This window comes from Podarcis cretensis (assembly GCF_951804945.1).
Source record: "Podarcis cretensis genome assembly, chromosome: 3".
Taxonomy (NCBI): domain Eukaryota; kingdom Metazoa; phylum Chordata; class Lepidosauria; order Squamata; family Lacertidae; genus Podarcis; species Podarcis cretensis.
The window spans coordinates 38,716,022-38,742,758 of NC_137172.1; the positions used below are offsets into that span (position 1 = coordinate 38,716,022).

Consider the following 26,737-nt stretch of genomic DNA (forward strand, 5'->3'; position numbering starts at 1 on the left):
GGGAACATCCACCCACCTCAGAAAAATATATCTATATTTTCTATTTTCCAGGCCACTCCAACCATTTGCTTTTTAATTGTTTCCCGGTGAATGCTGGATTTTTGCATAGCATTGATTCTGCCATCTAGCGGCTTATAAGATTTCCTCCTACCTAGAAAATTACTACTGCTACAGGGTTGTGTGCCTGCCCTGGCTTGTTACTTTAAGTGAGCTTTCAGTGAAATCCAGAAGGGATTAATGGGGGTACAAAATACTGGGGGGCTCCATTTGGTCACCTCAATCTTTTCCACTACACAATAAAATGGAAAGGAAGTAATGTGATCCACGCGACGGTCACCTCCAGACTGGATTATTGTAACTCGCTGTACGTGGGGCTGCCCTTGAGACTGACCCAGAAACTCCAGCAGGTGCAGAATGCCGCGGCGAGACTCCTTACAGGGTCTTCGCTGCGAGATCACATTCACCCAGTGCTATACCAGCTGCACTGGCTTCCGGTGGAGTACAGGATCAGGTTTAAGGTGCTGGTTTTAACCTTCAAAGCCCTATACGGCCTAGGAGCCTCATACCTATGGGACCGCCTCTCCTGGTATGCCCCACAGAGGAACTTACGGTCTTCAAATAAAAACATCTTGAAGGTCCCAGGCCACAGAGAGGTTAGGCTGGCCTCAACTAGAGCCAGGGCTCTTTCGGCTGCAGCTCCAACCTGGTGGAACGCTCTGTCACAAGAGACAAGGGCCCTGCAGGACTTGACATCTTTCCGCAGGGCCTGCAAGACAGAGCTGTTCCACCAGGCCTTTGGTCAGGGCGCAGCCTGACTCCCTCCTTTGGCAATCTTTACAGAACTTTAGTTTATGGTTGCCATCAATTTTGATTTTAATTAATTTTATAATGTTTTTATAATGTTGCACTATTTTAGTGTTGTTAGCTGCCCTGAGCCCGGCTTCGGCTGGGGAGGGCGGGATATAAATAAAATTTATTATTATTATTATTATTAAATATATGCTTTAGGAGGACCACTACAGACACAACACTATATGGCCATTATTAAGTAGGGGTGATATCTCAGGAGCACATACCTCAAAACTCCCTACCCCAATCCATCTACTCTACCACTTCCTTTTAGGAATCAGCTAGGTTTGGCTAACCTGGGTCAGATATAATTGGTAAAGGGAGGAAGGAAACCCAATATCACATTACACTCCAATTTCTTTACCCTAATTAAAAACAGCCAAACTAGATGAGAGTTCTCTTCCAAACACTGATCTGATAATATATTTCTGAGCAGAATAAGTGGAGTGACAGAACCTGGCAACATCACTAAAATTTAAATCGTGTTTTAGTCACCTTCTGACTATTCACTGAATTCAGTTCGCATTTCCATTTTTCATCCCCCCATCATTAAAAAAAATAAAAATCATGTAGATCCAACCAGCACTGTCAGCTGCGGCTTTAAAACTTGTTTTCTTTTCTCAGAAAAGGTAATAAGCAGAGACACAAACTATTTATTCGGCACATAGCTCAGTGCTCTTCAAGGGTGAACAAATTTAAAAGGCTTAGACCAGGAAACAAAACAGTTCTGAAACCCCATTACAAGAGTTAAAAGAAAAGACCCAATCAATTTAAATAACAGACAGCATAAATAGCAGGCTGGTACTTTAAAAATGCAGATCACATTTCCCACAGATAAATATGGGAAGGCAGCAGAAGAGAGGTGAGGTTACAGGATATTTACAAACTTAAGAATAAAAATGTTGCTTATTTCCTCCCTCTTAAGAGTAAATACCAAAAAGGAAGCTATTTAATAAATTAATATCCATCTGTTTTAACAGGCAGTTCCCATATATGCCATTATAATACCCCAACAGGGCTGGGACATGCAGATTTAAAAGAGACAAGGTTGCTGAATTCTTCAGATTTGTGAAGAATTCTCAACACTGATAACATGAGACAGGGATCTCCATCAAGGCTTTAAGATGAAAACTTCAACTCCAAATAACAGAGATTTCTGCTTAATGCATGCTGCAGTGTACCGCAAACAGACAGCTCTGCAAACATCACTCACTTCTGGAAGCAAGATCTAAAAGCAAGGATATGAAAAGCTGCTTAGTGGGGAAATAATGTATCCAGGAGGAAACAATAAACCAGATAGGTGGCAGCATAAACCACAGCCATGTAGAGATGAAACATTTAATCCTCAATTCTACACACCTCTCCTTGTGCAGATACCATGCTTTGCTTTAGCAAACTGAACTGCAAGGGGATTCGTCTTGTAAAATATGTGTCGGTTGATAAGGCAATAAGATCAAAATAAAATAAAAAACCAACCCACAACTTTATACAGATTTTCTACTTCAGCACGACACAATAAGCAATCAATCTGGCAGACTATATAGAACTTTGCTAACTGGGACTGAACAGTAGAAGCATCTCATGCGGGTGCTTTGCCAACTGCACTGGCTCCAGTCTGCTTCCAAGCAAATTCAAAGTACTGGTTTTAACTTTTGAAGCCTATTTGTTTAGGACCGGGTCACCTTAAAGCAGGAGTGGGGAACCTGTGTTCCTCCAGATGTCTTATCACCCCTGATCATTGCGGCATGCTGTCTGGAGTTGATGGGAGCTAAAATGCAGCCATATCTGTTGTGACACATGTTCCTCATCCCACCTTAAAGGATTGTCTGTCTCCACATGCATCTTTCTAGAATTTGAGAGCTCTTCTCTATGTGCCCCCTTGCCAAGTGAAATGCAGGTGGCTTTGAGCTTTGGGGAAGAACATTTTAATGGTTGGAATACCCTCTCCAAGGAGGGTCACCTAGCATCTTCCTTAATATTTTTTTAGATTCAGCTGAAAAACTTTTCATTCCCCCATGCCTAAAATATATTATCCACCTAAAGTTTATATTTGTCATAGGATTTGAGGATACTTCCATTTCTATGAATTTGCATTTTTATCCTGTATTTTTGATATTTTGCCTTCTTTGTATTTTATTCATGTATTTGAGTGTTAGCTACCCTAAGAATTTTGTTGAAAAGCAGGAAATGAATATTCTAAATAAAGGCAAATTAAATACAAATATTTATTTTTTCTCATTGTCCAACTATTGTGTTTTTTCAAAATTAATACATTAAGAGGTCATGTAATCAGGTGACAGACACATTTAAAAAGACATTCCAAAATCTGCAAAGAATAGATCAAGTGGCCTGCTATCTAGTCAGTCACTCAAGCTGGACCTGAGTCAACATCCATCAGCCTATTTGCTGCAGCTTGTAGCTGACAGTAGCAAGTCTAGATTCACTTCAACTTATAAAGGTTGGGGTGGGTTTCCCTTCACTTCTCACTTTCTATTCACTTCATGTGCAGACCACCCAGATGTGCACCCATGGGCTGAATGTTCTCGTCCATGACAGGCACGTAACATAGGATGGTAACTATACAATACTCACACAGGCCAAGGTCCAAAGAAATGTAATGCACAACTCATAATGTAATGCACAACTCGTTGTGTGTGTCTAAAGGGCTTTTGGCTTTCATGCCATGTAGCACTCACTTTGAACCAGAGGAGAGTTTCAAAAATTTGTTTTATGGCATAAGGACCTGTTGTTTAAATAAAACATGAGGCATGCCTAAAGTTGTTCTTTGGATGCCAGCCATAGATCTAGTTTCAGACGACTGGCATGCATCTCACTACTGGAACAAGGTGCAATCCAAGCTTTCATGGCAGTGCCAATGTATGTTTGAACAGCAAGGCTGATCAAGTTGCAAATAAACAAAAGAGCCAAAATAACCCCCCTCTTCTTGTCAAAGAGTGTTATCATATGCATTATATTAAGAAAACTTGAAGGTAAAAAGAAGGAAACTGTGGCGTGCGAACACACAATCAAAGTTACTCTGCTTACACTACGTTCTTTAAAGATGAAAGTATTAACAGCTAGGTTACCTAGATCTGACATGGACAATAATATAAAAGATCTCTTAACCTGAACATTTGTAATATGTCCTCCACTACTCTCATGCCTCATGCCCTTGATGGTGTGAGACAGCAATTTCTTCATGCAATAAAGCAAGCACAAAGTGCAGAAATAAATTCACACTATAATCTTTGTAGGAGGATTCTACTTCAAGCAAGGCCCTGCTTATACTACAATTAATTTTAATATTCTAGCAGGGAAGATTTTTTCCTTTTTTGTTTTAATCTGGGGACAAGAACAATTCCAGTAATAGAATGTCAACATTAATTTGAGGGGAGATGAAAAATGACTTAATAACACTGCAGCAGGATTAATATTGTACCATAGATCATAGAGCTATAAAACTCTTGACAAATTCATTTTTGTATCACTGTATATTCTTGCTAATAGGGCAGGGCACATCTGAGAGCCTGTTAATACCTTTTCTGTACAATCCAATATTAACTTACACAGGAGAGAATTTCTTTTAACAACAATAATTTCAGTTTACAGTCAGCAGGAAAAATCAGAAAGGTAAAAGGTTGAGACTTCATGCAGAACATTTTCCATTTGCTTCAGATCAACAGGTACAATTCAGAAGACAAATTCATTTTTTTATCAAGGAAAAATATTAGTCTAAGTGCCAAGAAAGCCATTGGAGTGCAGCTACAGAGGTTTTAGCTTCTAATTGTCAACAGATACCAGAACAGTATGTGCCAGAAGCAGCCTTCTCTAAGGCAACATAAACCTTGCCTCAGCTGGCAAAAGGACAGTGTCTTCATTGGCTGTGAACTGTTCCAAACAGGTTCAAAAGACATCTGCAACTCAGAAGGGAAAGGAATAAGCAGTCCTACCAGATGCCCCAGTTGCTTTCACTCCCTGCCATAAGCTCTCTGAGCCAAGTCTTGCCCAATCCCCTTGAAAATCTCATACCTGCCTCACACTAGCAGATCAGACGGTGTCAAATCAATTGCATGGTGAGGTCACAAGAAAAAGAGTATCAGGCTGCTGTAAGAACCCAGATGGAAAGGAGATTTGTCTTATGCATTAATGGAAAGAACAGCAATAACTAGGTGGCACACCTTTTGTGAGATGGTTTGTGAGATGGACTGATGGGCTCTTTGGTGCCCAGAATGAAAAGCTGCCTACTACTACTGTGCTATTTACTTTTTATTCAAATGTAAACACAGAGGGGGGAAAGGTGATCAGATTAAAATCGTTACACTGACCAGGATTTTTGTTAGGGGGCAGGCCTTTTATTGGGGGGGAAGCAATTTGTTGTGGGGGCAGAACCTCAGTGCTATGTATTTTTATTGGTTTTATTGATTGGGGCAGCTGCCCCTCCCTGCCCTGTGCCATGCCCATTACTGTGATTTAAGGAGCTTTTGAGTAAGTTGCGCCAGGGATTCAAAATCCTCCTCAGCCATGAAACTCTCACATGGTGGTTTTGGACCAGTCACACACTTCTAGCCTGACCTCCCTCACATGGTTGCTGAGAGGGTAAAATGAAGGGCAGGAGAATATGGATGACACTTGAATATCTTGCAGGAAAGGTAAGATGCAAATGTAGCAAATAAAGAAATACGTCAATAAGTGATGAGGAAGCCAGATTTTAAGAGAGGTGATGAATGCTTTTGGAGAGCCTGCCTTGAATTGAGAGGTTGCTTTCGCCACACTACTCTCAGAAAGCAACTCAATGTGGTATGTACATATTTAAGGCAGAAAGCCTTGGACAAGATCATCATAAAATCAAGTAAATGTCAGCTACATCCATACCTTGGATCTCAAATGTCTTGGCTCCTGAACAAATTGGCTCCTGAACGATTGAAACCCAGAAGTGAGTGTTACGGTTTTCGAATGATTTTCAGAAGCTGAACGTCCGGCACAGCTTCCGATTGGCTGCAGGAATCAGAAGCCACGCTTTGGTTTCCAAACATTCTGGAAATCAAACAGACTTCCAGAACAGATTCCATTCAACTTCCAAGGTACGACTGTATAGACTATGATTTCTTAGCAAAGTCTACTGCTTATAGTTATGTTACACAGAAAGGTGCTTTTATCAGACAACAGCAGTAGCCTTCAACCACAGATGGTATAAAAAGAGGGTTATATCAATAACCCTCTTTTTATACCATCTGTGGTTGAAGGCTACTGCTGTTGTCTGATAAAAGCACCTTTCTGTGTAACATAACTATAAGCAGTAGACTTTGCTAAGAAATCATAGTCTATACAGCATTTCTGAAAAAAACAAGGGATCATTTAAAAATAAATACTATAGGGGTCTTAACATCTAATTGTCAAGCAGTATCTGAAGGCCCTCAAGCCTATTTTCATAATGGTATATTTATGTTTGAGAAGAGTCTCTTGTGCTGCATAAAACTACTAGCTAGATATAATAAGCTACAGAAAGCTAAAGGGCTGATTCACACAGCTGTGGGTGATAGGACCAACAGATACACTTGTAAGAATGCTGGGTAGGAAATGCATCACTTTTATATGTGTGTAGTTGTGAGGCCACTGGTAGCGCTAAATGTGAGTTAAACTGCAATATTTCTTCCTAAGCATGCTTGCCTTTAGGGTCAGCATATAAAAGTTTCATCCATGGGAGCCAACACAATGGCTATAGGCATTATTAAATTTAAACATGCTAAATATAGAAAGTAAAAATGTAAGCATTAAAATACAATTGTCTTCAGTATTTGAAGCAAGGCCAGTAATTTTGTAACATTTTGTGTTTAGACAGGAAGTCCTAATGTATACAGTGAAGCAGTCCTTGCTATGCATTATGCAAATCAACAAAAACTGATCGACTATGCATATTTAATTTGACTTTTAAACCCTCAGAACTATTATCAAAACTTTTTACTCTTGAATAAGGCCGTATGTTGCTCTTTAATTAGAACTACTTCCATTCTAAGCTTCCAGCCCATGTTGCTTCTGAGCTTTTTGGTGTTTTTTTAAGGTCATAATCTCTAAAGTGTCTTATGCACCCAAAAATGCAGAGTCGTGGTTGAAGGGAAGGGCGCTGAATTAAACTACTTCTGGAAAATTTCAGCCAGAAATCTGTTAAGACTGTAGGTTTAATTAAAACAGCAACAACAGCGCATCAGGTTGCTAACACGTGGCAAAGTAAAGTTTAGCCACTTCTCAGCTTAATACCAAATATAGTTTCTTCTGCTATGTATATTAACATTCAACGGCTTGCCTTAATATCGCTACATCATTTTACACTGCATAACGCTGCCAGAATATGCAGTGCTATCCCTCTCCATGGATCACAAATGGCAAATGAATCAACAGTTAGTAATTCATCTGTGTAACGAATAAGGTAATCAGGTTATTCAAGCACAGCCTTTTCACTGTCCTCCATTGAGTCTAATGGCATCAAAACAGGCTGCAATAAGATGAAACAGCAAAACCAAGTAAACCAAGTAAAGCTAAAACCTGCATTTCCAACAAAATCTGAAAAGAAAAAGTGTTGTTAACAAAACACACACACATATTAAGAAACTATCATGCCGTCACTATTGCTGAGACAACATGATCTAGTTGTGTATCAAAGAACAATTCTGCATCAATTGTCATGAAGGGCCAATTCCAGAATCTTTATTATTGGTGATGTGGCATGAGCTAGGATGAATACTACTTCTTGATTCAAATTCCATTACATGGGCAATACTTGTTAAACACTCCTGGATCCAAGTATGCCCTCTTAAAGAGAGGACACAGCACTGCCACCTTCATAGTGCTCTTTTAGAAAGGAACTCATGTACAGAGCATTGCTCCTTATTTTGGCAATTGATCTCTTTTTAGTAAGTGCCTAACTCTGTGGTATCCAAGAAAATGACAGTGTTATTAATCAAACAATAAAGTGATCAATTGAGTTCCCTGAGACATGTGTGGTGGTCTCTGCTTGTGTGCTACAATACTGAAGCTAAGGGAGTTACATAACTGTAATAAAAACTAATATTGGTTAGTATAATTCTGGACATCTCACATTTGCCAGATATGGACATGAAAGAAGGTAGAAGCAGTATTAACTATATACTTGATATACGATATCTTGCAATATTAGAGAACTTGCATTCAAAGGAATGGGGCTAAATAATATCAATTCATAACTGATGTAACTAAACTTTAGAATTGGCATAATAAAGGCAAAATTCAGAAGGATCTTGCTTTTCAGCATAGACTAGTGAATGTGAAGTATTGCATATTTCTTTTTAAGGGGGTTAGTCAATTTAAGATGCTAGCTGCATAAAAACATCTTAAAAAGATCCTGAAATTCTCTTTATGGATCAATCTACACAATACATCAATGAGGTTTGTAGTTAAGACAATGAATAGCAAACATGCACAGAAAAGCTGCATTAAAATTGTTAACTAAGCTCACACTACTGGGAGATTTATAAACATATACTTCAGAAAGCACCACTGCCTGGTTATTATCTTCAAGATAATTTCTCAGCCAGTCACTTTGGGGGGAGCGGGAATGCATATAGGATATCAGATAGGTGTTTTGCTGCTCTTGTAAGAAGCACCACAAGAGGGAAACAGAAGCAGGGAATTCAAATTTTATTCCTGAAGTGACAAATGCTCTGCTATGATACTGCCCTGACCTGGCAACAGTTTTTCATGCTTTTGCAAGCACATGACCTGAAGAGTGTAATGCACTGTGTAGTGAACTATTAGCGCATCCGGCAACTCATCTCCTAAAGCAGTAGGCTGCCGAGATCCATTAGCCAAAGCTCAAGCCTGTGTCCCGGTTTCCTTCCTAAGTAACTGCTTTTTAGCACAATTTTAGATATTTGTTCTGAAGTTGCAAACTACCCCCCCCCCCCATCTCTCTCACACACAAACACGCTCAGAAAGAAACAACATCTCACCTACATTCCTTAATAATGCCTATGGTCAGCTGGGGTAGAGGCCTCAATGTGTCTTTCGTACATCACTTATGAACACCAATTGCAGTCAATGGTACTAGAGTGGTACCTCGGGTTAAGTACTTAATTCGTTCCGGAGGTCTGAAACTGCTCTTAACCTGGAGGTCTGAAACTGTTCTTAACCTGAAGCACCACTTTAGCTAATGGGGCCTCCTGCTGCTGCCGTGCCGCCGGAGCACAATTTCTGTTCTCATCCTGAAGCAAAGTTCTTAACCTGAAGCATATGTAACCTGAAACGTATGTAACCTGAGGTACCACTGTACTTCTTATATTCCAGTATCTGAACTCAAACTTGTGAATTCCAGTTACCGTATTTTTCGCCCTATAGGATGCACTTTTTCCCCTCCAAAAATGAAGGGGAAATCTGGGTGCGTCCTATGGGGCGAATGCAGGCTTTCGCTGAAGCTTGGAGAGCGAGAGGGGTCGGGCATACATCCGCTGTGTGGGGAGCCCTGCAGGAGTTCCCCGCAGGGCTCCCCACGCTGCGGATAGCAGCCTGCCGCCCGGCGCGCGGAGCACCCTGAGGCAGAGCACCCCACGCACCGGACAGACATCGGCCAGCCCCACAAGCTCGGGGGACAGCAGGGAGGCGCAGTGCCGCCATCCCGCTGTTCCTCGACCTGGTTCAGTTTCCCCGACCTGCTTTTGGGGGGGAAATAAAGGGGGGGGAAATTCCTTTATTCCCCCCCCCCAAAAAAAACCTAGGTGTGTCCTATGGGACGGAGCGTCCTATGGGACGAAAAATACGGTATGCACCTTCCACACATGAAGAAAAAATGTTTGAGAGATGAGAAAGCAGGTTTTTAAATTAATATGACTTAATTTGTAGTTGCCTGTGTGCATTACTCTAACAAACCAGGCTTTGCCTCTGCATAATGTGTTATAGGGCCCCTAAAAGGAAGTGGGTAAATGGCATTTGGGGTCATCATTTTACATTATACATAAAGCCAGGAGTGTCCATTACAGTTTAACAAATAAGAACAAAGATGCAGTTACAATCATGTCAGGAATACAATGGGAGATGGGTTATACAGAATCGAACTGCATTTTTTTGCTTTAAAGGTAACCCACAAAAGGCATTGCCTCCAAGTACACTGCCTGTGTCTTCCTTTTAGAAGAAGATAAACAACTCCGGGAAGAGGGCAAGGCCTAAGACCTACTAACCATTATCGAAATAAAGAAGAAATATGGTTCATATTGTTTCACTGGAAACAACTTTGTCCTGAGGTAAACAGAGCTTACAAGAAAATAAATGGTTTCTATTTTACTCTGTGTATCCTTGAGTAATTCTTTGACACTTTCTACCATTCTCAAGAAGTAAGTTTGTTTTTGGTGAATCATAATGTACACAAGAAACCAGTGGCTAGTTTCTGGCAATGCTGCAAGAAGTCAGCACTGAAGATACACCCCCTGAAGTCCTGTATAGATATATATATCTCAGTCTTGACAAACAATACTATGTAACAGTCAAGAAATTTGTTGGGAATGGTATACTTACTGAATTGAAATTATGGCACCTTGGGCCACCTCCTACCCCACCTATAACTGGGTTTATTAGCAGTTCAGTATGACCTTCTTATTTTGAAAGTGTTCACAGGAGGCCAGTGCTCATTACAAGCCAATTAATGCCAGCAACAAGTTAAATTAATCTTCTCACCATAATTCTTGGAGGCCACAATGATTCTAGGTCTATCAAGGTTAGTATTTTAATTGCTTGTCATTCTAAGTCGGGAGAGCAATAAAGAAAGAGGGTGTTTAGGTAATTCTTGTCTTTCGCCAACCCACCCCGCTTGCTATCAATTAGCAGAAGCCTTGAAGACATGGAACATTGTACTGTATTTCTATAAACCACAAACAACTCTGAATAATGCATGTTTCTAATGACAAACATTATGACAATAAGAAAGGATGAATTTGGCTACCCTTCAAAAAAGGAATGTATTATTGGCATTTTGAAATTCACTCTCTCATAGGTTGGTCTCCTTTTTGAAGAGAAAGAGTTAAACAGTTCCTTTTACTCCCAAAGGATTTTAATCCCACTCAGCAGTGCCATGTTTTATTTAAAACATACTCTCTCTCAGTAACCACTTGTTCTAATTGGCAAGGCAAGGCAAGGTCCCAAAAGCACACAGCTCGTTACATTCAGTTTGGATTACAAAAACACGATGAAACAAACTGCATCGAAATGTACAAATTAACGGCTCAGGAGTGCACGACACGGACGTGGAATTAGATTGTAATATGGAACCAACTCTACAGGGAGGCTGGGGAACAAATCACTAGTGTCTTTATAAACTATACAAGGTTTCCAAATGAGCAAATACAGAAAACAGAGGACAAGTTTTTCCATAATTCAACTAAATTGCTAAACATGGACAGAAGAGAAGATTCCTTCTCTCCCACTCCAGTCAGCATACATGCAACAAGAGAACAGGTGCTACCATAATAATAATAATAATAATAATAATAATAATAATAATAATAAACTAAAGAAATCATACTGACCAGCCCTTAGCTTCCTTCACACTGTCAACATAGAAAAGTCTCTTTACAACTAAGTCATCTGAGAACATGCACACACAGGGGACTAAATTAGATATGATGTTTCAGCAGGCCTTGCACAGAGCAAGGTTAATGGTCAAGAACTGAGAACACGATATTAAGAAGAAGTATGAAGCGAGACTATTACAAAGTCATAACACAAATCAGACACACTTAATCGGAGAGGAGAATGCACAGCGTCACACACACACATATTTGTGAAAGGCTTTCCATATGTCTTTGACCACAAAACTTCAGTGATGGTTTGTGAAGTCTGTCAAGCATTCAAAGGACCAGAATTGGGAAGTGTCAAACACTAAAGCAGAATTCAGACCTTTAGGATGGCTATAATCCAACAGTTACCATTTAGCAGTAAATATGTAACATTTTACAGACTTAAAATGTCCTGGATTAAGCCGTATTGATATGATATTCCAATGACATATCAAAGGTTCTTGAGGAAGTTAATGAAGGGGGACCCACCCATGGAATGGATAATTGGATCCAACTCTCCTTTTTAATAGTTGGAATCTAAGTAGTTGAAGGAATGCTTTCAACCCTATATCCTGTAACCCTAAGATATCACCCTATCTCCTTCTCCCTTATTAGACCTGAAGCATATGCCAACTAGAGAGCCCTTCTGGCTATGGCACTCAATCAATGCACCACCCTCCCCAGGGACATTTACCTGGCACCAACATTTCTTCATTTTTGGTGCTTGGCAAATCCCTTTTTAGTCTCTCAGGCTTTTAAAGTATTTTTCAGCATTTTAAACTCTTGCTGACTGCTCTGGTTTTATCTGCTGGCTGTTTTTTATTGTGTGGCTTTATTATCTCCATTTTGTAATCCATCCGGGAACCAAATGTGATGACCAGAGGTATTACTTTAAATAGATTTTATCAACAGACGTGGAATACACTCACTCCCTCTCAACTTCTCGTTCTGCATTGTTATAACTCAATTGTTAATCTAAAACAGGGATGGGTAATGTGGTGCCCTCTAGAAGTTGTCAGACTATAACTCTCATTATCCCTGGCCATTGCTGCCAGGAGCTAATGGGAGCCCAACTATACCTGAAGGTCCACTTGTTCCCTTCCCCTGATCTAAAGATGTTAAGTTTTGAGCAAAAAACAACAAGTCAGCTATATAATGTAAGGATTTTGGATATTTTAAAGACCTACATACATTTTAAGAACAGTGGAAAGATGAATCTGTTATCTACACATATACAGCTATGGGGTACATTTATTACCATTTAAAGCAATAGTTATGCTGCTAACATTTTTAAAAGCATGCTAAATCAGTTCCGTATAAAACAGACAGGAACACAAAGTACTGCCAGCTTCACAATGCTAGTCGGAGAATGACTTCAGCAACAGTCTTGCACTAGACACTCAACAGGCTACGGCTATAAAGGCAAGCCTGAATGCTGTTAAAATACACCACAAAGCACTGGCCTAATGGAGAAACACAAATTGAGGTGCCAACTTCTATCAGGCTTTAATGCAGGAGAAATTGTACTGCAGCCCTCCTATTCACAAGAGGATGTTCTTGAACAGACAGCTCAGAGCACAACTCCCCCTTTCATGGAATGCAAGCACGTCCTACTCGGCTATTGTGCATCTGGAAATTTCTTTCTGCTGACAGCCGGCTACTAAATTTCAATATAGAATGGGAGATCTGAAATATTCAAATTGCCAGTATTTGGAAATTCTTAAGGAAACATTAACAGGGCAAATTGTGCTATATTTGTATTGCAGTAGATAGCATTGTTGAAACTTAAGACTAGTGCCAGGACCAAGAGGGTCAAGCTTGTATGTAGGTTAAACAATAGCTTCACATTATCTCCATAACACACCCACATTTGGTTTTTTGAATAGAGCCTGTTAAAGTGACAGATGAATATAAAGTCCTACATAGTTCTAGATTCTTGTACCAGCAGCAGGGAGCACTATGAATCTAAAAACAATTCAGGAGTCAGGTGGCAGGGTGAGGTGGAAGAGATGAGAGAGAGCACAAAGTTCTTCTATTAAAGAAGAGAATGATGCCTTTAGTCACTTAATGAGCCAATTTGATAAGCCCATAAAATGACACGTTGAGTCCTTCAACCTGCCACAAAGAGAGGTGAAGCACTAATCTGAAGCATAATGATTGGGCACTAAAGCAGCTTTTATAGTTTTCTAAACCTATAGTGAAGATAAAACCAAGACAATTTTGATTTAAGTAAACCCACTTTACAGGAGAGATTCCATTTAGCGCACAGTTATATTCTATTTTCTTGTCGCAGACATACATAAACTAATATAAAAAAGTCAAGGTGCTGAAATAAAAATCTATTCTGGAATAAAGCATTTAAACTCGCTCCACTGTCAACAATAATGTTTTCTTCTATCTTGTAGAATTTGTTTATATTTGATATTATTTTAACTTGCCAGAACAGCTGGCCGAAAGGGAAGATTTCATGATGTAGCTCAAAGCAAATCAATCACATTATTCAGGCTTACTATTTTAGGGCATGCTGTGCAGCTGCAATGCATACTCCTATTATGTAGCAGTATGGATAAAAAAGTCTTGCTATCAAGTATCAACCAGTAGATCAGGTATGGGGGTTTTATCTCTGCACACTATAGACTCGCTGGAAAAATGCCTTACAATCCCTCAAGCCTCAGAAACCAATGTTTTAGAGCAACAACAATAGTGATCTACTTCATAAGGCAACTGAAAGGAACAATGATCTCAAAGCATTTTGTACATCAGAAGGCACAAACTGAAACATTAAAAATTACTGAAGCTTCGTACAAATTGAAAGACTTGCCTATGAAGGTTCACGGCACAATAAATGAATTGTTCTCCCTTTAATCATCTTACAAAACTACTTTCTCCCTTCTCCAATGTTTATAATGTGTCACTTTTTAAATTGAGAATGCCCTCAGTTTCTACTTTAAATGCATCTCCTTACTCAGTTTGTGGTCAAAAAACTGTGTTGTTGTTGGTGTAGTAACAACAACAACAACAACAACACTTTATATCCTGCCTTTCTTCCTGGCAGAGACCTAAGGTGGATTGCAGCAAAAAAAGCTATTAAAAACACAATCTATTAACAACTGACAAAGAAAAGATCCGCTGGAGATGCAGTAGCTTTAAGCTGCTTAATTAACCATCACATTTATAAAATATTTTCAATGAACACATTAGCATATTTTTCAGAATCTACTGCTGTGACTCGGAAATAGTTTGGAAAGACAGTAGGTCTGTTCCCTTTTAGTCTTTTGCCATCTCCACTTGTCCGCCTCCGCTTCCCATTCCTTCAGAGTAAAGGAGAGTAAAGAAACATTTCTCTCAGCCTTATTGTTGTTCATCACATCATAAGTAGCTGGGCTTTAGCCCAGATTTGGAGAATTGGGGGTGGGGTGGGGAGATTATGGCACTCTTATCTGTTTCCCCTTTATGATAACCTACAAGATGCAGGGAGCCTGTATGGGGCAATTGCTTAATAACTCAGGCAGCACGTTTAAAACTTTCCCATCACTCCACACACCCTGTCTCTACATGCTATTATGTAGGGTGTCTGTTGTAGTAACTAAATTGCTCTATCAGGTTCAGTACTTCAGTTAATGCAAAACAAGACTAAATATTTACCTGAAGGCTGCAGTGGGCAGTATCCAACTAACTTGTGTCAGCATAAAGATCGACACTTGAACAACAGAACTCCCCACCTCCTATCTCCCCACCACACCCCATGCCCTTCCCAAATCTGTTCCAGAGGGTTGTGGGAACCTCAGAAAAGACTGGAGAAAGTTCCATTACACAAGCACAAATACATGTTCTGCAAAACAGATAGTGCCCAATGAATACAAGGAAAAGGCAATAAAGTAAAAAGAGTAACGGCAAAGATTTAGGTTCAATTCACTAATCTGAAACTGTATCAACTGCAATTCTCTGATTTATTTTTATAATTGTGTGAGCATAATAAATTAGAATAATGGGGAGTGTGGGGGTTGGTTGGTTTTTCTTCCTGCTTTTATTATACATTTTGTGGTTTTTATCTTGTATTTTCATGTTGTGAACCACCCTGAGATCCATGGCTGAAGGGCAGTATGCAAATTTAACACAAAAAACGTAAACCTCTTAGGTTAGCAGTTTATGGCGAGAAGATCCGCCACTCCAGCTGCACCTTATTAAAGTGACACAACTAAGCAATTTAGTAGGTGTTGAGAAGGGTCTCAAACAGGGGCTTCCAGCAGCCAGACATCAAAACCTTACCACCTGTGCCACCAATACTCTAATTCTACGTGAAACTTTACATTATTTCCTTTATTTGGATGCTGAGCCCCTGCTGTTTACAGCAAGTTAAATGGGGTTGCCAAGCAGCATTTGATCTTGTCGCTTATTACTTGCTATTTCAAAAATCTGAAACCAGTTTCCTGAGTTCTCCTTTTTCCTACCTACTCCAGTCTTAAGAGATTGTCCCGTGAGTGCTGTACAGCAAACCCGCAGGACAATTAGGCATATTCCCTAGCCCCATAGGATGCATGAGATCACAATAAATGTGAAATATGGAAAAATTAGTATGAAGCATTAAAACAACTACTTTTTGTGTAACTCACTTGACCTAATCATTTACATATTTCTATGATCTGGAGCAAAGGGTTTGGGCTGTGCAATAGACATGGATAACACAATTGTTTTACAGGATTTCAATTAATTTTGTTGGTTTACTAACCTGTTTCATTGTGTGGATTTCTTTTTTCTAAAAAAAAAGTGAAAGAAAATGAAGTGAAAATCAAGAACTCTCAGGTTTTCCTTTATACATTCAGTTTGCAATATTCTAATTAAATGTAAACATGAAAAAATTGCACTATAAAAATACCCATTTTAGAGCGTTTCAGTATATGAGAAGTAAAGCCCATCATTCCTTTAACCTTCTACATTGTATTAAAGTTGAACATTTTTCTTATGTAAGTGGCCTGGCTAAAATCCCAGGGTGCTACGTTAACTTGTTTTCAAGTCTCAGAGGCAAAATGCCAGTCATAATACTATCAGAGGACTTCTTACACAATATAATGATGGAAGACAATTGGCATTTAGGCAGCCACATTATATTTGCGCTTAAACGTTTACGCTTAACTCTCTGATAGTGTAAAAAAAGACCACAATCCTGGGTTTGGACACAGCACTAAGCTGACCCTTTTGTGGCTTGTTTATTCACTAGCCTGAAGGGAGGAGCAAATAGGAAGTGATACAGCTGTCTACACTAGCAGAGTTTATTAAGTAAAGGTTCATAACTTATTGTTACATGTAAACATGGACAACATGTAAAATGGTGTCTGTTTGAATCTGGTTTTGCCGGAAAAGGAATACCGTAGGGCTTTAAAAGGTAGGCAAATTTATTGTAGCAGAAGCATCTGTGGGCTACCCCCACCCTGGACGTCTTTGGGAAGAAGGATGGGATATTTCACAGAATCACAGCTGGAAGGGACCTCAAGGGTCATCTAGTCCAACCCCTGCAATAAAGGAATCTTTTTGCCCAACATGGGGCTTGAATCCATGACCATGAGACTTAAAGAGTCTCATGCTCTACCAATTGAGGTATTTTAATAAATAGTAATAAATATGAAGTGCATTGCATAAAATTTGCTTTAGTTCCAAGGCTAAATTGTTAAGGCTTATGGCCTTCTCCAATACTGGGTGATGGGGTTTTATAGGATGTTATTCTTTGCCTACTCCGTTGCCTATCTCCCGCAGAGATAAAAAGTGTGGTTATATCTCAATGGAAATCTATGGTCTCTGCTGCTCCTGCCTATTTTAAACAAAACAATGACCCTAATATTTAATCTGTCATGGTTCTTTGACATATTTTCTTTCTTTCAGAAATAGCTGATATCTTGTGCATGCCTCTGAAATACTTCAACATTCTAAAAATCAACACTAGTAATTACACAACCAAATTCAACTATAGACTTATCTACAAAAGTCTTCCTACTAATATAGTCCTACCTTGTAATTTTGATACTGTAACAAGAGCAGCGAAAGCTAAATATCTCAAGAGCACTTTGTTACAACAGCCTAGTAACTTAAAAGCAGCAAAGGCCCAACAAAGGGCTTTGTTCATTCAATTGGTGGTACTACTATTACTACTTTCTTCTATTGAGGACTGCATTTTGTGTACTCAAAGGTTTTACAGTACTCATCTCATTCATTTATCCTCACAACCGCTCTTTAAATTACACCACTCTTTCTCCCACTTTACATAATGGGACTTGCCAAGAGTGACTTAGCTTGTAGATATATTACATTATGTATGTCAATCCACAGAATTCTTTAATGGTTTATTTCCATTGGTCATATGATTATAATGTTACAGGGCTGCAGAACATGGGAACTAAGAATCTCTGCTCCAAATTAGAGGCCAGTCTTAAAGAAGTCAGAGGGCTGGATGAGACCAACAAGAATAGAATTCACAATCTTGCTCAACTGCAGTATTGCACACGTCTGAGCAAATATCTGCCTGTCTCTTTGCCTTTGCCCTCCATTTGTAAAATGCGGATAATAGTGACTACTGTTATGAAAGGACAAAATGAAACACGGTAAAAAGCACTTTATATAGTGACAACAGATTACATGCAACAAAGCTGTAGGTTGGAAATTGAGTTATTTTCCACCATTAGACAATATAGTTAAATATATTTCTATTGCTAGAGACTTACAGGTGGAAGAGAAATATTTTCCCATCCAGTACTGGAGCTACAAACACAATTCTTAGTTCCAATTAACATAATTAAAGCCTGCTCTATTGAACTAGAAATTCTAAAACTGCAATCTGAACTCTTAATGCGAGTAGCTTTGACAGGAGTTGTCTAGTTCAAGGGCATTCCAGAGTTCTGTAAACTTTGCTGAGTGAAGGCTTGATTGGTGCCTGTACGCAAGAGGCTCTTGCTTTTATACACACTGGAGATTGTTTCAACAAACTTGAGCAAATAAATGAAGCACCGGAGTGAGGAGAATCTGATTTCATGCACACACACTAAGAAACAGACACCCACACATAAACTCCAAGGGGGATGCCAACTATGTGCTTTAGATTGCCTATTTTAAAAAGGAGAGAGAGAGAGAGAGAGAGAGAGAGAGATCTCAAAACCAAACCTTTACATTGCACTTACCAGCAAAGCATTTGGAACAGAGATTCATAGTCTTGCTGGACCTGGAGTAAGAGGGGAAAAAGGAGAGCTTAATATTCCTGTTGGTAATTAGTATAGGTTTATTTTATTTAGGGGGGAGAGAGACAGACTAGAACAAGAATAAAAGTAAACAACTGCTGAAGTAAATAGTTGTGCTCTGTTGGAGAAAAATAAAGTAGCCAAATCATCTTCATAAATACACTTTTCAGCGACACATGACAGAAAGACTAATTATTTCACTTGAATGTTATAACTCTCCACAGATGTAGTGTATCACCACAACAAGCAGCACAACATTAGTATCTATAGTTCAAATCCATTTGTATCTGAAAGGCTGAAGTGGGGAAATGTTATAGTTCAGAAGAGAACAATTCAGTTACACTAGTCCCCTACCAAAACCCAATAAGGAATAGATATACTCTCCAAGTAAACATATACTACTTAGTCTCATCTCAACGCTACTGGAGGAGCCTCTCTCTCTGAAACAGACCAATGTTGTCTTCTAATTCAGAGCTTCCATTTTTAACCACTACAGTAAATATCTCCATGACTTTCTTCTATAACATTTCTTTTAAAGTGAAACTCATCTCTCACCCTTACAACCGAAGATAATTTAAGATTGAAAATGTAGATGGACTTCTGAAATTTCATCAGGCAGCACAAGGGCTGTTACTGGGCAAGAAGCACTTCTACTGGGTAAGGCGGCTTTGGTAACAACCTTGTATTTAGGTAACAACCTTGTATCCCATGACTTTCCTAGTAGGAACTGTGGAGCAGATCCAGACAAATTACCAAACATTCAACATACCAAACAACAGATTACCAAACACTTTAAAAGGAGAGATATTGGAGTCATGGGAGACTTCAACTGCCCCATCTTTTGGAACTCAAACTCTGCCAAGAATGTAAGGTCCAACAAATTCCTCCCTTGCCTCACTGATAATTTCATTTCCCAGAAGAAGGAAGAAGCAACAAAGGAGCCATCTATCTTGCACTTTACCAACATAGAGGATCTAATTGACAAAGTGATCATGTCCTCTTGGGTTTTGTGATGCAGAGGCAAGGGAAAGCTAAGTGTAGTCACACATGCAGTCTGGACTTTTAAGAAGACCAGTTTCAAAAAGCTTAAGGAACTACTGGGTGAGCTCCTACGGTCAGAAATACTCAAAAGAGAAGGGAATCCAAAAATGGATGTAAGTTTCTTAAAGGTGAAATACTGAAGACACAAATGCAGACAATTCCAACAAGAAAGAAAAGTGGGAGGCATCACCCAAAGGGAAAGCTGTGCTCAACTTGGTGATAACAGAATAAACAATGCAATAAGGGAACTGCAGTGCAAGATAGGAAAAGGGGTGGTGAGGGAAGACCTAGCTACTTTAAATGAATGTAAACAACCTGATGCACTTAATAAGCTGCTCCCAATGATACTAAAAGAGCTTGAGGATTTAATCTCAGAGCCTCTGTCTATAATCTTTGAGAATTAATGGAGAACAGGTGAAGACCCTGCAGACTGGAGGTGGGGAAATTTTGTCCCTATCTTCAAAAAGAGTGTGTGTGGAGAAGACACGGGTAACTAAGACTGGTGAGCTTGACGACACCAGAAAAAGTCCTAGAACAAATGATTAAACAGTCCATCTGTGAGCACTTAGCAAAGGATGCTGTGATTACTAAGACCCAGCATGGGTTTTTCAAAAATAAGTCATGCCAAACAAATCTCATTTGTTCTTTTTTTATGGAGTTACAAGCTTGATGGATCAAGGGAATGCTGTGGACATAGTGTGTCTTGATTCCAGTAAGGCTAGTAAAATGTAGGTTGAATAAGGTAACCGTAGCAGATTACCTCAGAGGACTGGGCCAACGGAAGTTTCCAACTCCCACACCACCCTACTTCTCAATCACTTTGCCTGTCGCTGTGTGCAGGAAACCCAGTGATACCATTTACCTACCACAGCACAAAGTGAAACAAAGGAGCATTAAACATAACATTTCTAAGTGCCATAAGGAACACACACGCCTCAGTTTGAATATTAAAATCAAGCATAGACCTTCAAAGCTTCTATGTGCTTATTCTACTCAAGTAGTACAAACACTCTGTGCCAACAACTTGCACAGATTATCTACCTTGAGGAAAAAATCACAAAAATTAAACCAGCAGGCTAAGTCAACACCTGCATTGTTAGTATGCTGCACTTTTGTGCCATTTGCTTGGAAGTTAGATTGTTTGAAGTAATTCAGTAAGCTGCAGCTTCCCTGAGAAGCCATTAAATCTCAGGACCAGCTAAAAAAGGAAGATGCAGAGTTTAAATGGTTCAGACGGAGAGATTTTCAACTTTGTTTGAGCATTAAGAAGGTAGGCTAGTTTCAATTTGAAGTCTCCATAGATTTTTTTCAAATGGTCACATTCTGGTACCAAAATTGCAAGACAGATATTGTGTGTATGTTTAATAACAGGGCTATCAATTCTGGAAAAAGCAACAGCTTGTGTGTCATCTTTTAAGGCAAAGAATAGACGGAGTTTCAAAAGTCAATCATTATGCAAGTACAAGGAAACAAACAGTAAGGAAACAAATAAGACACCATGAAGCAAATGAATAGGTTAATTTTCAAGTCACAAAAGAGAAAAGGGGTAGGGTAATGGACTCTAGTTCCAGAAATATTTCACTTTTCAAAGCAGAAAAAGGCTTTATTTGCACACTAAGGGCTTTATGTAAAGTGATGTACAAGTATATCAAGAATAGGTACACTACATTTTTGTTGAAGGTGACCTACAATATTCATACCAGAGCTCAGTGACATTTTTATGATGGAAAATAGTATTTATACATTGCTTGCCTTTTGCTGGACCTATCAACTGGAGACAATTGTTATTTTTTGAAGTGTGCTTTAGCGCCATCATACTGCTAGCAGTACAGCTGAGATACACTATTTGACCAAGTAGAGTTCTGTTCAGATTAAGATTCAGTATTTCCTACTACATTGTAGAATGGCAAGGAACAGTCTTGCTTACGACTTCTAGTACTCTACCATATCTCCGCCATGATCATAACTCTCAGCTGAATATAAATTGTTTTCTGTTTACCTTCTTACATCTAAAAATAATCCTGCTTCTCCAAGCAGCAGACGATATGATAAACCTAGACTGCACTATTTGAATTGCAGGTATGGACTCCTTATTTGGAGACTTTGGGGTTTGTTTGTTTTTTCAGAAAATGTGTTTTCTTGATTTTCAACGCTTACAGAAGCTCTTTAGAATAAAAAGAACAAGAATAAAATACTAAAGAGGTAATCAAATTAAGAAAAATGATTTTAATCTGTCTTGTTTGTATTATTATTTTATATTTATATTATAAAAATATTGATATTATATACAGCTATAATATCTACAGTCTATAATATGTTCAGATAAATAACTATTAATTGTTCCCTCCATACAATAACATCCTACACGTTACCAAAGGTGCCAGAGAGAATAGTTCTAAGCCTTGTCTAGACATATAGAGCAGGATTCTCCTAATGAACTCCCATCAGTTGAAGCTCTACACTAGGGTTTCTGCTTGTACAAGGGGCTTCTCCACTCCCCCTGTGCACCCCCTGAAGTAAGCTCAGGAGGGGGGGGGGTCAGGAGAAACCCAGAACAACACATGGAGAAGGAAGGTGGGATCATTCCATCTGGCAAGCTGATACGCTGCACAGATGGAACATTTGCTAACAGCTTGGTGTTGAATTCCTCCCTCAGTCTCCAAGTCCAGACACAGATTTGCCCATTCATCAGCAATCTAACAACTAGGCCTCAGAAAAAATAGTTACTGAAGCATTTGTACTTCTAAAGCCTTGCATTTATTTAGTAGTATTAAATCTTTTTATGAAATGCTTTCATGAACCAGGAACTTTTAATGGCATTCCAATTGCTTGTGCTCCCTTCCTATTAAAGAAATGATGATACTAAATGGCATAATTTTCTGCATTATACATCAACAGAGGATTTCTGCACAGTAGCCTGATTCACACATCATGCTAAACCAAACTATAGCTTAGTGAGAACATGCAAGGTGCTGGACAGGAGAATGCAACCAATTTGTTCCTCTTTTCTGCTGAGCTAAGCCATGATCTGACTTGTTTAGCCTGGAAAACAGGAGACAGAGGAGATATGATAAAGGTAAAGGACTCCTGACAGTTAAGTCCAGTTGCAGACAACTCTGGGGCTGCAGCGCTCATCTTGCTTTACAGGCCAAGGGAGCTGGCGTTTGTCCGCAGACAGTTTTTCCGGGTCATGTGGCCAGCATGACTAAGCCGTTTCTGGCACAATGGAACACCGAAACCAGAGCAGCACACAGAAATGCTGTTTGCTTTCCCGCCGGAGTGGTACCTATTTATCTACTTGCACTTTTTGGCGTGCGTTTGAACTGCTAGGTTGGCAGGAGCTGGGACCGAGCAACGGGAACTCACCCCGTCATGGGGATTCAAACCTCTGACCTTCTGAGCCTAAGAGGCTCAGTGGTTTAGACCACAGAGCCACCCACATCCCATAGGTGATATGATAGCCATCTACAAATACCTAAAGGGCTGTCACATGGAAAATGAAGCAAACTCTCTCCAGACCAACCACGAACTGTAATCAAAGTTTGTCCTGGGTTTACTACTTGCAGTTTGTCTGGAAGAGCTAAGCTTAGCTGAGTGCAGCACAACAACAAAACAAGTGAAGAAGAGCAAAGCAGCTGTGATCATGTCTCCCAAGAGCCAATAAGCTCACATTTTTGTGCTAATTCATGGTTTGGCTTAGCAAACCAGATCACTGGAATATGTACCTTATTATTGTATACTGTAGTTCCCACATGCTGGCACTAATCCAGCAAAAGCTAACCACTACCAAGTACCACTGATACCAAGAGAAGAAATTATTCACCATGAAGCTTAGCTGGTGCCTTCCACAATTTCCAGAGGAGCATCCATGTTAGCCTGTGGCAGCAAAAATATAGTCTCTAAACGTATTACAAGAGTCCAAGAACTTTATTATCATGCAAGCTTTCGTGGACTTAAAATCAACACTTTTGTGATACATAATGAATTGTTTTGTATACATAAGACTAAACCTGGAAGACTTAACCTGGAATTTATTGCATTTCATTTCTATTTGACTATTGTGTAGATGTACCTGCCAAATCATGGACAACATTCCATGCACTTGGTAAAGTGAACACTAGTCCACAAAACCTTATTGCTGTAAAGAAGGTACAGTGGTACCTAGGGTTAAGTACTTAACTCGTTCTGGAGGTCGGTACTTAACCTGAAACTTTTCTTAACCTGAAGCACCACTTTAGCTAATGAGGCCTCCTGCTGCCGCTGCGCTGCCAGAGCACGATTTCTGTTCTCATCCTGAAGCAAAGTTCTTAACCTGAAGCACTATTTCTGGGTTAGCGGAGTCTGTAACCTGAAGCGTATGTAACCTGAGGTACCACTGTATTTATCTCTGAGGTGCAACAGGACTCCTTGCTGTTTTAGTTTCTGCGGGTTTATGGCCACTATGTGCAACTTTTCTATCAGAGGGTTGTGCTGACTGAGTCATGATGCAATATCCTTGTGAGGATATTCTCTCTGCAAGACATAGGTCAAGGGAAGGAACAAGATAGGCCATACCTTATTAATTTTTGCACATTTAGGCAGGTGGGCTAGTACCATTTTTTGTGGCTAGTAGCAAGCACAACTGCACTACAGAATGGAATGCTACTGCTAGTATTGCTTTCTGCATTTTTTAGAAGTCCAGCTGAAGGATATGTAGAGGTTTCTTCAAGAAATTAAAAAGACAGTTATTTTATGAAACAACTGTTTTCTTTTTCCTTTCTTTGGATGGTACAAATTACATATTTGTTTAGAAGTTACACAGATGCTGATAGTGGCAAGAACCAGTTCATATCATTACAATCCAATTTTACATAACATTAAAGTAAAGGTAAAGGTACCCCTGCCCGTATGGGCCAGTCTTGACAGACTCTGGGGTTGTGCGCCCATCTCACTTAAGAGGCCAGGGGCCAGCGCTGTCCGGAGACACTTCCAGGTCACGTGGCCAGCGTGACATCGCTGCTCTGGCCAGAGCCAGAGCCAGAGCCACACACGGAAACGCCGTTTACCTTCCCGCTGGTAAGCGGTCCCTATTTATCTACTTGCACCCGGAGGTGCTTTCGAACTGCTAGGTTGGCAGGCGCTGGGACCGAGCAGCGGGAGTGCACCCCGCCGCAGGGATTCGAACCGCCGACCTTTCGATCGGCAAGCCCTAGGCGCTGAGGCTTTAACCCACAGCGCCACCTGCGTCCCTTACATAACATTAGATTCTCTTATAATGGAAGCCTCAACTGAACTCTGCAATGCATTCCTCAATTTATAACAAGCAAAACAGAAAGGGATGCAGCTGTACACCTACAAAAATGAAATTTTCAGATAAGGGAAGCATTTTCTTCAGCAACAAGGAGCGGCGCTGCTATTTTTACATGCATTAGGAAGCACATGGCATAAAATCCAGGCACTCAGCTTTCATCCTGGCAGCTGCTGTACATAAAACATGAAGATAGCACCTTAACATCTTCCATGTTTAGGGGATTTAGAATCTGTATGTGCATGGCAACTTGCCCCTTCCTCATAGTTCCAGACCATGCTTCCACATTCATATCTCTTCTCTGACCTATTATTTATCTACCACTATCCCCACACAACAAACTTCCACATATGAGACTATTGGAATACATTTCCCAGGAAAATCCAAAAACTGACTATTTAAGAAATGCTGCAAAATAATTTTATTCTAGTAAATCTACAGAAATTTTGTTAAGTATTCAATATTAGAACACTATTTTATGAACATTTCAGATATCAAAGTACAATATAAAATGTTAAGTATCTTGAACTTTACTTAAGCCTGAGCTTAATCTGGCACCCACGGGCACCACAACATCCTCAGACATACTCTTTAGAGCCCACCCGGGCCCTGTGCTTAAACCATTTTTATTTTTTTTTAACTGAGGCTGAGGGGTTTTTTGGCTTTGGGGTGTTATTGAAGGAGAGTGTTACTTGCTTTTTTGTCAGTTTTAGGGTGTGTGTGCATGTTTTGGCCACTGGCAGGAGGTATTCTGAGCACTGACAGTTTCTTCTGCAATATGGGCATTTACAGTGCCCACAACAATTCCAAGATTTCTAGATGTGCCCCCAGGTCCAAAGAGGCTGAGAAACTCCGACTGAAGTTATTCCACATGCAGAATTGGTTAGATATGATTTAAGAAACTACTTAAGGAAGTTAAGGACAGAAACTTTGTGAATGAGGCAGGCCGCCATCTTCCTTTCTCTTGCTACTAACAGCCATTTACTCTTCCAAAGACTAAAATTCGTTCATTGTAATATCTCATTCTTCAATCTGACAGCTCCCTGGGCAGCATTATTTTCCCTTATTAGTCAAGGTATACTAAATGGCAACCCCAAACACATATTGGCTCCTGCTAAAGCGAGCACTGTGCTAATCTCTATATTCTACAGCAGGCAAAGTATAATATTTGGGATATCTCTCACAAAAGAGGTGTTCCAAGCCCCCTTTGAAAAGGCTGTTAAAAATTGCAGAAGCAGCCTTCAACAAAAGAAACAGTGGCCTAGTCAGAGGTACATGATCTAGGCTTAATAAATGAAGACACACACACAAGCCTTGTGCCTGCACTTCTGTTGTTAACGTCATTCTGTGGCCTTCCTCCCTTCGCAGTCTGCAACAATCGAAAACCTCCTGGTTAATTAACCACGGCTTCCTGCTATGTCTAAACCTGGAAACTACAGTTACCAAACTGCTACAAACCAGCATCTTAAAATCAACTTCGAAGTACTGTCAAATTACAAAGTTGAAAAGGCATAAAACCAACCAGGGCAGGATCTGTTTTTGTACTAATTCAGAAGTACCCTGGCAAAAAATTAAGATTCAACAAGAGGAGAGAACTTTTGAAAGCGATACAGAACTCCCTGCTAATACATAAACACTTTATAATAATGCCAAGGGCAGCATATCTTCTATGTCACTATCTTCAAATGATTTCCAATTCAGAGAGGCTCCCAGGATGCAAGGATAAGCAGTACAAAAAAGTTGTCTAATCTATGAGTGAAAGT

General features: G+C 39.8%; 1 protein-coding gene across 1 annotated transcript in view; it reads right to left on the minus strand.

Annotated features, from left to right (window-relative positions):
• Positions 1-26,737, minus strand: part of ZFAND3 (zinc finger AN1-type containing 3) — a 145,697-nt gene that overhangs the window by 83,610 nt on the left and 35,350 nt on the right. Inside the window, exons 2-3 of the mRNA XM_079969355.1 lie at positions 18,590-18,630; positions 16,153-16,179 (exon numbers count right to left, since the gene is read on the minus strand). Coding sequence (XP_079825481.1) covers positions 16,153-16,179; positions 18,590-18,630 — 68 coding nt within the window. The remainder of the gene's footprint in view (positions 1-16,152; positions 16,180-18,589; positions 18,631-26,737) is intronic.